The following is a 13,493-nucleotide window of genomic DNA, read 5'->3' as shown; positions in this document are numbered from 1 at the left end:
TATTACAATTCAATAACTTCTTCTTCTCCTGTAGATTTATAGTTTACCAGTCGTGATCCATCGGGCTGAAGCTCTCCTTGAAGTTTTTGTCTCTGAATTGCCTTCTTTTCAGCTTTTCGCCTTTCTTCAATTCTTTCTGCTGCTGTCTTTCTCTTGTGGATCTTTGTGTAATCAAAAGAAACAAGTTCAATTTCATAAACAAGAGTTGCACTCCCTTGAAAATTTATGGAAAAAAATTAAAGATATTAATAACTCTTCAAATAAATGGAAATAAAAAAAAATAAAAACCAGGTATAAGATCGGGAACTCCTCTTCTTCCGTATCCTTTTGAGGGAGGAACAATTAATCGCCTTTTCTCTCCAACACACATGTCTAGAAGACCTTCGTCCCAAGCTGTTTTGAATTTTCAAATATTTTGAAAATATAAAAGAAATCGAATAAACCTTCAACAACTTGTCCAAATCCAAGTACAAATTCAAAAGGTTGTTTTCTCTCATACGAATTATCAAAAATTTCATCATCACCATAAAGACGGCCTGTATAATGAACCTGAAAATGAATTTGATGTAAAAGTTGAAAAAAAAATGCAAACAAAAAAATAACACAAAGATTAGAAAAAGAAAATTTGTTAATAGAAAAATTTTGCTTTCGTACTTTCACTTTATGTCCCTTTTTAGTTAGCATTTCGCATTCTTCGCCTTCTTCAATTGTTTCAACAATCAGTTGTTTTGGTGGCTTTTCAGAAAGTTCTTTTTCAACAAGATCATATATGGACGTTTCGCAAAAAAGATTACGATTCAAAAAAACCAACAGCAGTAAAATATGAATCATTCCAGAGTTTATTGATCTTTTGACCATATTAAAATTTGTTTTATTCATCAACGGAATTTATCTGTTGCACCCATATTTAACCATTTACCGTTTAAGTATGAGTTCAAGACGCTCTCCACCGAAAGATCCAAGCACTCTACCACCAGTTTTATAATTTATTTAAATTAATTATATTTTTTTACGTGCTCTTAAATCAATTATATTTTATTATTGTTTATTAGGCTGGAATTCCACCTCCAGTTATATCTGTAACTGCTGCTGATTGCACAAAAACTGTTTGAATTTTTATTTATCACTTTTTTATTTTTGGTGCAAAAATTATGAAATGTTTGTTATTTTTACGCATGCTGTGTGATTTTCCTCAAAATTTGATTTTTTTAAAAAGCCTGAAGAACCTCCGGTTCAACCCGTTCAAGAACGTTTTTGGAGGAGCAACATTGAAACTGGTGATAAGGTGATCCATTGGGGAATTCAGGGTCATCAAATGCCTCCAGAATATCACACATATGGAATTCCAAGTGGAGATAGAAGTGTCACTGTATCCTAACCTCTCTTGTTTTCTTGTGTTCATTGAATTATTTTTTATTTTGTAAAGGCAAAGCAATTAGTTAACCCTCCACCTCTTTCTGAATTTGCGGAAGCTCTTGAGCAAAGAAAAGAATCACAATATAAAGATGCAGCTCATGTTCCACTTGGACGCGCAACAACAAGAAATTACAAATGGAGCGGACCAGCTGGAGATCCAGAATTTTCTTTTGGAACACATGTTGTACCTTGTTTGACGAAATAATTTCTTATTTCTTATTTTTATGGTAAACGCTTCAATTTTCAACAACTTATTTTGAATTGAAAAATATTTTTCATTTAAAAGCGGAACCTGCAAAGGAGCTTGTGACTCCATCTGGTGGCACCAACGAGGAGCCAGAGCAAGTACATAGAATGTATGTGAAAACATTCGGAGATTATGCTCCTGGAGAAACTATCAGCAGAGATTATAAATGGGGAAAGATGGGTGATCCCACAACTGCTGTGTTTGGATCAAAGCCCATGTCTAAAGCTCTTCTTTCTGGCTCGCAAACAAAGGAACTTGTCCAACCAGAACCAGGCGATTCTCCGTTTTCGGCGACTTCCATCGTAAAAGGTTCTGTCGGAGAGTACGATCGCTATCATCATCCAGAGGTCGGAAAGCCAAATCCTTTAAAGTTTGGATTATTTACTCCAAATTCTTCATTTTTTATTGTTGTTAACCGACTTATTTCTTTTTTTAAATAAAAAAATACAATCAACACATCACTTCAAAACACTGAACAAACACGAACAGGGCCCGCGACTATCGCCTTCCTGAGGACTATGCCTTTGGCAAGACCTACAAAGGCGACGGAGAATCTTCCGAGACACTGTACCGGCACCCGTATTTGGCTGGGGGAACAGCGGCAGCAGAGCCAGATGCTGACCTCGGGCGCTCACTCATCAAAGGCCGGTGGGGCTCAACGAAAGTGCGCGATTTCTCCGGCGATGCAGAAATGCGCCCGTGTGGCGTGCCTTCCATCAGGACAGACATACCCGCTCCGTCGAGGAAGAGCGTGGCTGACAACCAGAACTACGGAGAAGACCCAGGCTCGAAGACACTTATCAGCCCGCTCCCCTGGGCAGAGCTGGGGATTAACGAGACGGACTTCCTACAGCCGATAGAAAGAGAGAAGGTTTGAAAGGAAAATTTATTGTTATAAAAAATAATATTTATAATTCTTAATGTGAACATTTATTTTTAAAAATTTCTTATTTCTTTTCAAAACATCTTCTTTTTCATTAAATCCTTCTATTCTCAAATTGTGATTTATTTTTTTGATTCATTACATTTCTTCCTCCTTCTCTCTTCCCCTCTTCCCCAACCCCATCCAGCTCCACAAACTCATCATGACCCCATCAAACCCCTTCAACCTCTCCGAAGAAGAGTTCCAAATGCTCTGTGACCAAGCTGAGGCGCACTCCCTCGACACGATCGAGTCTGAGATCGCGTCTGCCCGTGTGAACTCGCGCTCCTTCTCTTCGACAGACAAGTCGCCGCGGCTGGCGCTGACGATCAAAGAGAAGTTCGGCTCACAGCCCCGCAACACGTCAGGGACGCTGGGCGGTACAATTGCTACGAGAGGGTACAAGCCAGGGGAGGAAGGGTACCTGTGCATCGACGCCTTCCGCACTGCATATCACCAGTACGAGGCGAAGCGGGTGGAGGAGGAGGTGGTGGAGTCGATGGAGCGGGAGCTGAAGGACATGACGGTGCGCGGGCATCAGATGCAGAGGGAGAGAAGTGTGCCGAGGGAGAGGACGCTGATGAACCAGTTTGCGCAGGAGGCAGTGACTGAGGGAATTAAGAAGCATGATGTGCCGCTGGCGTTTGGGAAGACAGGGAGGTTGGAGAAGAAAGCGAGGCTGTAAGGAAGAAAAGGGAGATTTGAAGTGGAAATGAAGAAGAAAATGATTCTGCCTTGGTCTCATCTTTCATTCACTTATTTTTATACACTTTCATCCGAACGTTTAAACGATGACATTGTGAAGGAGAAGAAGAGGTTGATTTTAAAGGAAGAAATTTTGAATCAATTGAGAAACATGACAATGTTTATGTTATTTGGAAGATTATTGCTTTGCACGTCTTAACTTAGTCTAAGTTATACATTTCTCTTTCTCTTCAAAGTATTTTTTTTATATGAAGCAAATTCACGGCACTGTTCATCTATTATCTTTCAATTCTTTCTTTTTCTCTTTTTCGTTATTTTTTAAATTCATCTCACAATTTTTCCTTTTTTTAAAAAGGAAATTTTCTCCTTTTTTGTTTATGAAAGCACAAAAAAAAATGATGTTCAACGAAAACATTTCTTTTTAATTTTTTCTTTCAAAATAAGAGAAGCTTAAAAAGACAGTAAAATCAAACATCAAACACAAAATAAATAAAAAATGTTATTATTCAATATAACTTTATAAAAACGTTGCTCAACCAGGCAGCTGAGAAGGATCAGAAAAGAGCATCACTGACTTCGTCTTTCGCTGAGGCTCTGTCAAAGTGCGTGGAGCAACAGGCTTCTGCTGAGAAGAAGATGAAGCAGAAGAAGAAGAAACGCTTATTGTTTGCGGCTGAGCAGCTCCGGGTGTTATTCTGATGGTCGAAGCCTGCTGAGGGCGGTGGCGATATGCAGGTTTGTGTGATTGAATAGGAGGCAATCGGATGTGGAAAGAGGTTGGTGCAACGACAAATGAAGGAGAAAGTGGAACAGGCTCTGAGGGGGTTGAAAGCAGAGTGTCTGATGATGAAGCAGAAGAAGAAGAAGAAGAAGTAGTTGGCGTCTGCTGTACTGAAGGATTTAATGTGCTTCTTGGTTCACGAGAAGCATCAGAATCAAATGCCCTCGTATTGCTTGGTTGGGTCGTTCTATTCATAAGATATGGAGACTGAGCACTTTGCGCATAACGAATGACAGAAGGTGTAGCTGAAGGCAAAGAAGGATTCGAAGAAGAAGAAGAAGAAGAATAGTTTGATTGTAACGATGGAGATTGATATGACACAGGAGATCGTGCTTCGTCTGTTGTTCGCAGCCTGCCGTATTCATCTGGTGCCTGTGAACCTTTGAAACGCGAAGAAGAGGAAGGAGGCAGAAAAGAAGAAGAAGAAGAAGAAGGAGAAGAATAAGAGGCGGGCATTCCTTTCTGATACAAAAGAGGGGCATCTGACCGAACAGAGTAAGAATCGTCTGAGTTCTGCGAGGAAGGTGTCTGGCCCAAAGCGACTTCAGAATACGAAGGAGCAGCATTTGACAAGGACACCACACGAGAACCGGCCGGAATTGACTGTGAGACTGATCGTCGAGGCGGTGAAATGGAAGCGCTTGAAGCGAAAGAAGCAGGAGGAGGAGAAAGATATGCAGGCGTTGTCGTGTAAGGTGTTTGCGGGTCGAGAGATGAAAATGAGAGAGAAGGAGGAGAAGGAAAAGATGAAGCAGATGCAGATGATGGATACTTGTGTGGTGAAATCGAACGAGACTCACTGATTGCAGATGGAGACTGTTGCACAAACTGGGGTGTGATTGGTGAATGAGGCGAACGGGGTGTTTGAGGTGTTTGTGGGGAATCGTCAGATTGTATTGTTGAATTGTTGATTGAGTGGCTGTCTGCTGTTGGTGAGAGAGAGCGACGAGAAGGAGACAGAGGCGGAGGTGCATCATGGCTGGACTGCACAGCTGCCCTTTGGCGATGTGGGGAATTCGAAGATGAGGCTAATTTATCTGAGGATGCTGTGTTAAGCAGATCATCCTCGTCTTCAGGAGGCTCCCGGATAGTCGACAAAGGCCTTGAAGCAAACATTGACTGCATCTTTTTCATTTGCTGCATTGCCACCACCGCCTTTCCAATCGACTTGAACGAAGGACGCGACTTCGGAGGAGGTATTTTTGGAGGAGGAACAGAAGGTGTGCGTTTCGGAGGAGGAGGTACAACACCTTGAGTGTCTGACGGAGAACGGCCTGCTTCTCCTCCTTCCTCTGCCTCGCTCAGAAGCCTCTGCTGCTCCATCTCGCTTAAAAGCTCATTGGTCTCCCGAACACGCAATTTTTGGTTCTCTGATGTTGGGAACGACGGAGACAGCGCAATTGATCCAGTACGCCCTCTCGCGAATTCTCCGGATTTCCCAGTTTTTCCTCCGCTGCGTCCTGTTTCTGATGTGCCAAACTGATTTTGCTGGTCTTCTCTCAAAGGAGACGGTGGAGGAGTTTCTTGCCCCTCTTCCGTTTCATCTTGACCTTTTTCTCCTTTGCTTTTCGCTTTTGCACGTTCTTCTTCATCCTTTTGTTCATCTCGCTCCTCTCTCTCTTTTATTGCATGCGGAGAAAGTGGAGTCTCCCCTCTTTTTCCGAACGAAAACGGAAGCGGCCTTTGAGACGCTCCGCTTCCAGTCGCCAGAACGAGCTGGGCCGGTTTTGCATTCGGCGAATCTGACGGCGGAGCCGCTGCGATGTCGATGGCAGCCCGGAAGAGCTTCTGCACAGCAATCACTTCTGGCTCGTTGCCTGTTCCAATAGAATACGTGCGCACATCAGCAAGATCGTTCTGATATGGCGTGCCATCGCGGATAAGCCTCGGCGTTGAAGGAAACGCTCCGTCAATTCGTGCTGTGTTATCTCCAGAGCGCGCAGAGAGTCTTCCGTCTGCCTCAAACATTTTGGTTCCTGAAGATGTGATTTCCACAAGACGCGGGAGTGGAAGGTACGTGCGAGACTCACTTGGCAGCTTTGCAATGGCAGCAGCGTCTGCTCCAACAGCCTGAGGAGTCAACGGGTAAAGCGCAGCAAAGATTTGGAGAGGCTGATTGGGACCCATTGCACACACAGCAACAATGTTGTCCAGCGGATGCCACGCAACGTCGCTGAGAGGAGAGGTGAATCCAACAGGCAGCATGCCATTCACTGGGAATTCTGGGGGCACATACAGATTGTCTATGAATGTCTCGTCAAACAGCTGGGCATCGCTGACTGAATATCCTTCAGCAGCGTCGTTGAGATCGTGTTCGTCGTCTGATGAGTCCGAATCATATCCTTCAGAAAAATAACTTCTTTGCTTTTTCTTCTTTCCCTTGTGTCTTTCACTCCCCGCCCTATTCCCCTTTGAAGATTTGATCGGATGAAATTTCATGTGGATCTCCAGTGCTGATGATGGAGTTATTTCTTCATTCAGATCATTATCATTTCTCCTGTTATTAGCCTCCCCCAGCACAAACTCCCTTTCTCTTCTCTGCTTCTGCCTTATCTTTTCTCTCTCCTCCAACTGCACTTGCTGCGGGGGCCGCATCTGCAGCTGCACAAGTTTCCCAGTCGATGCATTCCACAGCCTCAGATAGCCATCTATTCCTCCAGCCACAATAAACCGTCCATCTGGCGAAATAGCACCTTTCAGCGCCATCCCCTTTGAAGACGCGCCAGACGAGTGAGGCAACGAAGCAGGAACAGAACAGCTGGTAGAGAGCGACATGCCCCGCCTCCCAGAAAGAAGCATAGGAAGTCCGTTGAGCGGCCGTATCATCAGCTTTGGTGGGGCTGGCGCTTTTGTGAGTGATGAGACAGGATCTGAAATGGACAGAAGAACATTGATTGTTGACGGATACGGTGAAAGTGTGCACAATGGCTGCAAAAGAAATGAAGGAGAAAGCAGGCCACTTCTTTTGCCTGTTCGAGAAAGAGTGGGAGAACCCATCAAAGATGCCCTGTCGTTAAGGTTAGGCGAAGATTCAATAGAAGTGGAAGAGGACAAAGGACTTGAAGGAGTCTGCTCATTTGCAGAAAGAAGTGGGGTTCTTCCAGTCGATTCCATTGAAGGAGAAGAAAGATCAACTGAAGAAGAAGAAAAAGAGGCAGGAGTCTTCGCTCCCACAGAAGGTGACGACTCAAACGAAGACGTTGGAGATCGACTTTTGTTGCGTGTTCTATCCATCTGCGCCTCTTTCTGTCTGACGAGCCCTTGAAGCGCTGGGCCCAGCTCTTGAATGTTCATCGTTCCAGCTGAAATGAGGAAAATGGGCTGAAACCACTCGTCCAATGCGCCCTGCACATCCGGGTTCGACAGCAAAGCGCTGATTCTGTCTTGTTTCTTCGTGTCGTAAATAACTCCATCAAAAGCATTTGAATCAAGCGCAGAGTGTTCGGAGTTTCTGTTATCATTGTAGTGATCCAATGCTGAAGAAGAGGCCCTTCGAGAATTAGCTCCGTTTGTTTGTGAATCATAGCCAAAACTACCATCGTTTCCTGCATCTATCTTATTCCCTGATGCACTTCCAATCAAAGTGAGTGCTATTTGTGTCAATGCATCGTTCAGTTCTTCCTTGTTGACAGAGACATTCCACTTTATCAGCACTCCCATCCCATCCGACGTGAACATAACATCGCCTGTTGAATCAAAGCAGAGCAGATTGATGTGAGACTGATGGACTGTTCGTGTAAATAGCAAAATGTGGTGTCGAACGGGCTTCAGATTCGAACTATTCGCAGAGCTGACTTTTTCTGCAGAGCGGGGCGATCGCTTGTTCCGCCCAGTCTTGACAGCTCTGCTCTCCATTGAAGCAGAAGCAGAAGCAGAAGCAGATGCGCTTGAAGCATCTGAAGCAGCTGAAGAAGGCGAAGGGCCAAACAGAACTTCGCTCATGCTTGCAGAATCGCGCGGCAGGGCTGTTGTGACGAGCCACACTCGAATAATCCCATCAAATGCAGCTGTGACAACAATGGAAAAAAGAGGATATGTAATTGTCTCCACAAATGTTGGCTGTTTTTGTTCAGAAGACGTCTTATCAGCTCCTCCTGTGCCTTCTTGCACATTAAAGGTCACTTTTTTTTGCTGATCGTCCTTCGCTCCTTTTTGTTCTTTCCCCTTTTTATTATTCTTTTCAGCTAAGCGAGCACGTGCTTTTTCTTTCTCTTTGAGTTTTTTTCTCTCAACAATCGCTTTTGTCAGCTGGTCGATCAGAACCTCAACTTTCTCACGCCGCTCGTCGGGAACAAGTGGAGTTGCGCCGGCAAATTTTGGATGAAATTTCGCAGCGTATACAAAAGTTGGGTGTCGGAGAGATATTCGTGAAGTGAGGTATGAAAAGTATGGAGAGGGTGTGGTGGATGAAGTGGCAGATGAAGAAGGTGCTGTGGAAGATGAAGTGGGCTGATGGGAAGACTGAGACGAAGAAGAGGAGGATGAAATGGAAGAAGAAGAAGAAGAAGAAGTTGATGATGATGATGAAGTGACGGATGATGATGAAATGTTTGAAGTGTTGTTGGGATGAAGTGAATTTGAACTGAAATAACTTGAAGGATTGAGAACATACCCGTCTGGATCTGTTTCATACAGCTTTATCAGCTCTTTTGTCTCAGATGCATTGAGCTGCGTAACCCGATTAAGAAGCGTTGCATTTCTTCTTTCCCAGCTGTCGTCAATCTCATTCGGTGCAATTTGCCCTTGCTGCAGCATCCTTTCTCTTCTTCGTCTTGCTTTCTCTGCCTGTTTTGCCTCTTCTTTGACTTCATCAATGCTCTTCTCCTTATCGTAACGAACAAAGTCAAACACTTTTGCTGTGAAGTCTGACGATGCTGAAAGGAGCATCGAATCATCAATGGACCAGCAGAGATCGTGGACGATGTTCAAATGCTCGATGCACTCAACCAATGGAAGCACATGAACAGAATGCAACGCACCAATCCCATTCACAATAACCTGGAAAACACGAATATAAAACCGTTTCCCATCTCCACAGGCTGCTGCAAGGAAGTCGCCTTCTGAAGAAAAACATAAGCGGAAGCAGCCTTCCTTTCCGGTTGTTGTTGAGACACAGTGCGTGTTTGGAGCCATACACCACGAAGGATCAGTGCGCCTTGCGGAATATTTCAAGCTCTTTCTTGACTGCACAATAAACTCTCGTTTCAGCGCTTTCAAAGTATCACTTTGCTTTCGTCGTCTTGCTCTCTCGATCTCGCGTTGCATCGCTGTTCCGGCTGCTACTTGCAGCTCTGCACCAGTTGTTGGGTCAGCATACCACACAGCTCCAACCTCCTTCTGGAACACACTAACTGCTCGCCCATCCATCACAGCAGAAAGGGTAGGTGGTGGCCTGAATGGTCGAAAACGTATGTATAATCTGGAGAAAATTGACAAAGACTCCAGCGATACCCTTGGCTTTCGAGACTTGCGCGTGAAGCTAGAGCGAAATCTATCCCATAGAGACTCTGTAGGCCTCTGTACAGGAGCAACTGAGTTGCTATCGAAGGATGAAATGCATTGACTTATGTCAGCTGGAAATTTTGCTTGAGTTGAAAGTCTCCATCCTTCAACTGTTGATCTAACAACATCTTTTGAAGGACACCATCCATTTTTGGGAAGTGGAAGAGAGCATCCTATTGATTGCATGTACAAATAAAATCCAATAGGATAACATGGTGGAGAAGATGGCCAATTACACAAATATGAAATGGAACTCATTGATTGCGGAATTCTGTACAAGTTAATAGGTATTTCTTTTGACAGATCAAGTATTGTCAAAGTTCTCGCTCTCATAAATCCCCATGCGATAGGATACCATCCCATTTCTTTTGGATTGATCGATGGCCTGTTGAATTCAAGTATCTCAAAGATGAAAACGACATTTGGAGAAGTTAGATAATCAAATGTTTCGTTTATATAAAATTGTTCGTTCCATCGAGGAACTGTACGTTTACCAAGGTTAAATGGATCTGTTGTAAACGGCAATATGTGATTAAAGTAATCTGGTTGCCACAAAGCGTTTGTTGCGAACTCAGATTGTTTAATTGCAGCTCTTGCTGGATCTGATTTTAAAAAATAATCTCCGGTTAATTCATCCATTACATGAACTCTAACACATGGGTGAACGCAAAATTGATTAAAAATTATTGGATCAGCGTAAATAATCTTAACAGATAAAATGCGATTTAGATGTCTGACTACAGGCTTGTCATCAGTGACGTCTGGCGTTTCTTCTTCATTTTCTATTGTTTCTTCAGCATCTCCATCTTCAATAATTTCCTCTTCTTCATTATCGTTTTCAGGCTCAATTTCCATTCAGTTTTGAAATGCCGAAACAATTATTATGTGAATGATCTTCTAAAGTTCTTGTCTGATAAAATGGCTTCACCGTGCAATTCCAGCACGAAAAATGCGACGTACATAATTCAAGAATCAGATAATCCCCGATTAGATCCGGCTACTGCAGAAATTCCTCAGTCATACATCAATTTGCTTAACAAATCAAAAACAGAAGATTATTCCTCACTGCATCCATTAGTACCTGTTCGCGAAGTTGGTACGGAATTCTTATTATTATTGCTTATTTGATAACAATTTTTGTGATTTAAAAATTTTGTACAGGCCGTGATAAAAATGGCTTTAGAACAATGATGATTTGCACCGCTTACGTGGAAAAATCTATTTCAAAAGATTTTATGCTTTCATATGCCTTTAATAAGCTCGATGAAATTGTTTGCTTTGGAAAGACTCTGTTTTCCTTGTTAATTATTTTCTTTTCATAGAAATTTTGCCCTTTTACTCTTGTTATCAATTGTATGGATACTTTTAACAGTGGAAATCCTCCGGCATTTGTAGCTCCATCGTTATATAGCATGATGCCATATGTGGTTTGTGTTGGTTTTTTTCCATATTTTTACAAGAATCTTCTTTCAAAACAGGTTCGCAAGAACTTAAAATCACTAATCATAATAAAAGCACCAACATTTTTGAAAATCCTTCTTTCGATTGCAAAGACATTTATTTCTTCGAAATTCTTTAAAAAGTTACATTTTGTATCAACAGTTGAAGAAGTCTATCAATTCATTGAACCAGAACAACTCCAAATGCCTTGCATTTATAATCGTTCTTGTTTAAAACAACCATTCCCTACATTTTATGGAGTACCACTGCACAAACTTCGCCTTCTCGAATTCGAAACAGTTTTAAATTGCGTCAAACTCTCTTCTGTTTTTCCAAAAACCGAAAAAGAGAAAAAATCAGACAAAACACCCACACAAGACACAATCCCTCTTGATTCTCCATATCACCCGACACGTCTATTCCCCATCACCCGCGAGTGTTACGTGCCCCTTCTTCTGCTCAATGTGTTTGCCCAGCTTCTTCGAGGGATCAAGCCTCTTCCTTCTGCAAATAATAATAATACTGATACTGATTCTGAGTCTAAGTCTAATTCTAACTTAACCAACACCCTTCTTTCATCAGCCTCCCATATCGCATACGATGCAACCGAAACGCTGCTGAGCCGGGAGTTCATGTTCCGCGCGTCGCCGAACTACGGCGCGTTCCAGATTGCAATGAAGTACTTTGAGAAAGACCCGCTGCACCAGCTGCCTGAGGACATTGGACATGCGACGCTTGGGTCGATTGTGAAGGCGTTTTTGAAGAAGATCGAGGAAGGGCTGTTCAGCAGAGAGTGGGCGAACAGGCTGAGCGAGATTTTTGAGTCCCTCTCGCCCACTGAGGAGGACTGCGAGGCGAAGAGAAGAGAGAATGCAGAGGCACAAGAGAAGAAGGAAAAAGCAGAAAGCGAAGAAGATAAATGCAATTGTGAGGATGAAAGCGAAAAGAGAGACGAAGCTAATACTTCTTCTTCCTCTTCTTCCTCATCCTCCTCATCCTCCTCTTCCTCCTCTTCTTCTTCCACACTTCACTCCTCTCCCTCCTCCTCCGCCCCCACCCAGCTCAGCACAACCGGCATGTCTTCCTCCGCCCTCTCCATGGACCCTTCCTCCCCCTTCACCCTCGATGAAATGATGGACTTCCGCTCCTCTGAGAAGCAAGCAGCCATTGCTCGCCACTGCCTCAGCCTTCCCCCAGAGCACCTGGCTACTCTGCAGCTGCTTCTCTCTGTATGGGTACTGGTTGCCGGCCCGCTCGCAGACACGACGAAGATGAATGCGATTTCGCTGGCAGTTGTGTTTGGCCCTGTTCTGATGCCGTATGTGAAGTTTGTGTCGCCTGCAGCCACAAGAGCGCTGACGTTCTTCATTATGCACGGGGAGGAGATATGGGAGGAGGCGAGAAGGATGGCGGAAGAAGGAGAAGGAGAAGAGGAGAAGAAGGAGGAGAAAGAAGAAGAAGATGGAGTTCAGTTAAATGAATCAGCAACATTATCTTCATCAACATCGCCAGCATCTGCATCGACTTCTTCTTCTTCTTCTTCCATTCCATTCCCTCGTCGTCTTCCTCTTCATCTGATTCCTGTTGTCTTTGACATGATTGTCGAACGCATACGCACAACTGAAGCTAAACTACTACAAAGCAATAACTCCACATCATCATCATCATCATCATCTTCTTCTTCTTCCTCTTCTTCTTCCTCTTCTTCTTCACATTCTGACCTGAAAAGGCCTGTACCTCCATCCTCTATTTCATCCTCAATTTCTGCTGTTCCTTCTCCTCCTTCTCCTCGAATGACATCTGAAACACACACAGAAAAAGAGGAAGAAAAAGAAAAAGAAGAAAAATCAAAATTAAAAGAAGAAGAAGAAGAAGAATCCAAAGAATCCAAAGAGCCTTCTATTTATTGCTTCACCCAACGAGAAGTGAATGAATTCTTGTTAAAACCTCAGCCTGAACTGAGAACAAGACTGACACGCGTCTTCTTCCACGAGCATAAAGCAGAGTGGGTTGCAGAGAGAGAAGAGAGGAGAAAAAAACAGGCAGATTCGGCAGCGTCGACGTTTTCGTGTGTTTGTGGGGAGGCGGCGGAAGGAAAAGGAAAAGGAAAAGATGAAGATTATAAAAACATTGAAGAAGAGAGTTTGAAGGAAAAAGATGAACAAAAGAAGAAAGAAGAGGAACATTTTGAGGAGAAATGAGAAATTTTGACTGTTGCCTCTTTTAAATTATGCTTCAATTTATAGGTGTAAATTACAACACAAGATTATTTTTTTGGGGATGTAAAGAAAGTGATGAAATTTTTTGATCTGATCGTAATTTCAGTAAAATAATAACTCGTATTAATTTCTTGAGAGTCATTTCATTTTGCATAGTTTGTGTTTTTGATTTTATTTTGAATGACAACTACATTATTATTTTGCTTTGGCAATATTGCTCAAAAGAGATTTTTTGAGAACTTGTTCTATAATTACAAATTA

The 13,493-nt window shown here is 43.0% G+C and overlaps 4 protein-coding genes across 4 annotated transcripts; 2 read left to right on the top strand and 2 right to left on the bottom strand.

Annotated features, from left to right (window-relative positions):
- Positions 1-2: 2 nt before the first annotated feature.
- MONOS_9695 (putative peptidyl-prolyl cis-trans isomerase fkbp2-like protein) lies at positions 3-858 on the bottom strand (the record flags this gene model as incomplete). Its single annotated transcript, XM_067880218.1, has 4 exons — positions 3-214; positions 289-393; positions 444-549; positions 655-858. 4 exons carry the CDS (start codon positions 856-858, stop codon positions 3-5), a joined length of 627 nt encoding a protein of 208 aa, XP_067728459.1.
- Positions 859-899: 41 nt separating this feature from the next.
- On the top strand, positions 900-3,702 carry MONOS_9696 (putative EF-hand domain-containing family member B). The gene is made up of 7 exons (XM_067880219.1): positions 900-976; positions 1,053-1,106; positions 1,217-1,369; positions 1,427-1,607; positions 1,703-2,033; positions 2,153-2,534; positions 2,734-3,702. Exons 1-7 carry the CDS (start codon positions 929-931, stop codon positions 3,268-3,270), a joined length of 1,686 nt encoding a protein of 561 aa, XP_067728458.1. The 5' UTR covers positions 900-928; the 3' UTR covers positions 3,271-3,702.
- Positions 3,698-10,428, bottom strand: MONOS_9697 (putative jouberin; the record flags this gene model as incomplete). The annotated part of the gene is made up of 1 exon (XM_067880220.1): positions 3,698-10,428. The coding sequence occupies one exon, from the start codon at positions 10,426-10,428 to the stop codon at positions 3,823-3,825; it is 6,606 nt and encodes a 2,201-aa protein (XP_067728457.1). The 3' UTR covers positions 3,698-3,822.
- Positions 10,429-10,491: 63 nt separating this feature from the next.
- On the top strand, positions 10,492-13,489 carry MONOS_9698 (putative caytaxin; the record flags this gene model as incomplete). Its single annotated transcript, XM_067880221.1, has 4 exons — positions 10,492-10,669; positions 10,735-10,844; positions 10,896-11,000; positions 11,052-13,489. 4 exons carry the CDS (start codon positions 10,492-10,494, stop codon positions 13,212-13,214), a joined length of 2,556 nt encoding a protein of 851 aa, XP_067728456.1. The 3' UTR covers positions 13,215-13,489.
- Positions 13,490-13,493: the final 4 nt, after the last annotated feature.

Source organism: Monocercomonoides exilis, assembly GCF_001643675.1.
Source record: "Monocercomonoides exilis strain PA203 chromosome Unknown scaffold19-1596985, whole genome shotgun sequence".
NCBI lineage: Eukaryota > Preaxostyla > Oxymonadida > Polymastigidae > Monocercomonoides > Monocercomonoides exilis.
Note: the sequence above shows the minus strand (reverse complement) of the source record. Positions and strands in the feature narration are given on the sequence as shown.

Bases quoted from the DNA above. Each gene is read 5' to 3' on its own strand.
- MONOS_9696 (XM_067880219.1), top strand. From the start codon at position 929: ATGAGTTCAAGACGCTCTCCACCGAAAGATCCAAGCACTCTACCACCA. The intron at 1,107-1,216 runs GTTTGAATTTTT...TTTTTTAAAAAG, and splicing joins CTGCTGATTGCACAAAAACT to CCTGAAGAACCTCCGGTTCA. The intron at 1,370-1,426 runs GTATCCTAACCT...TATTTTGTAAAG, and splicing joins GTGGAGATAGAAGTGTCACT to GCAAAGCAATTAGTTAACCC.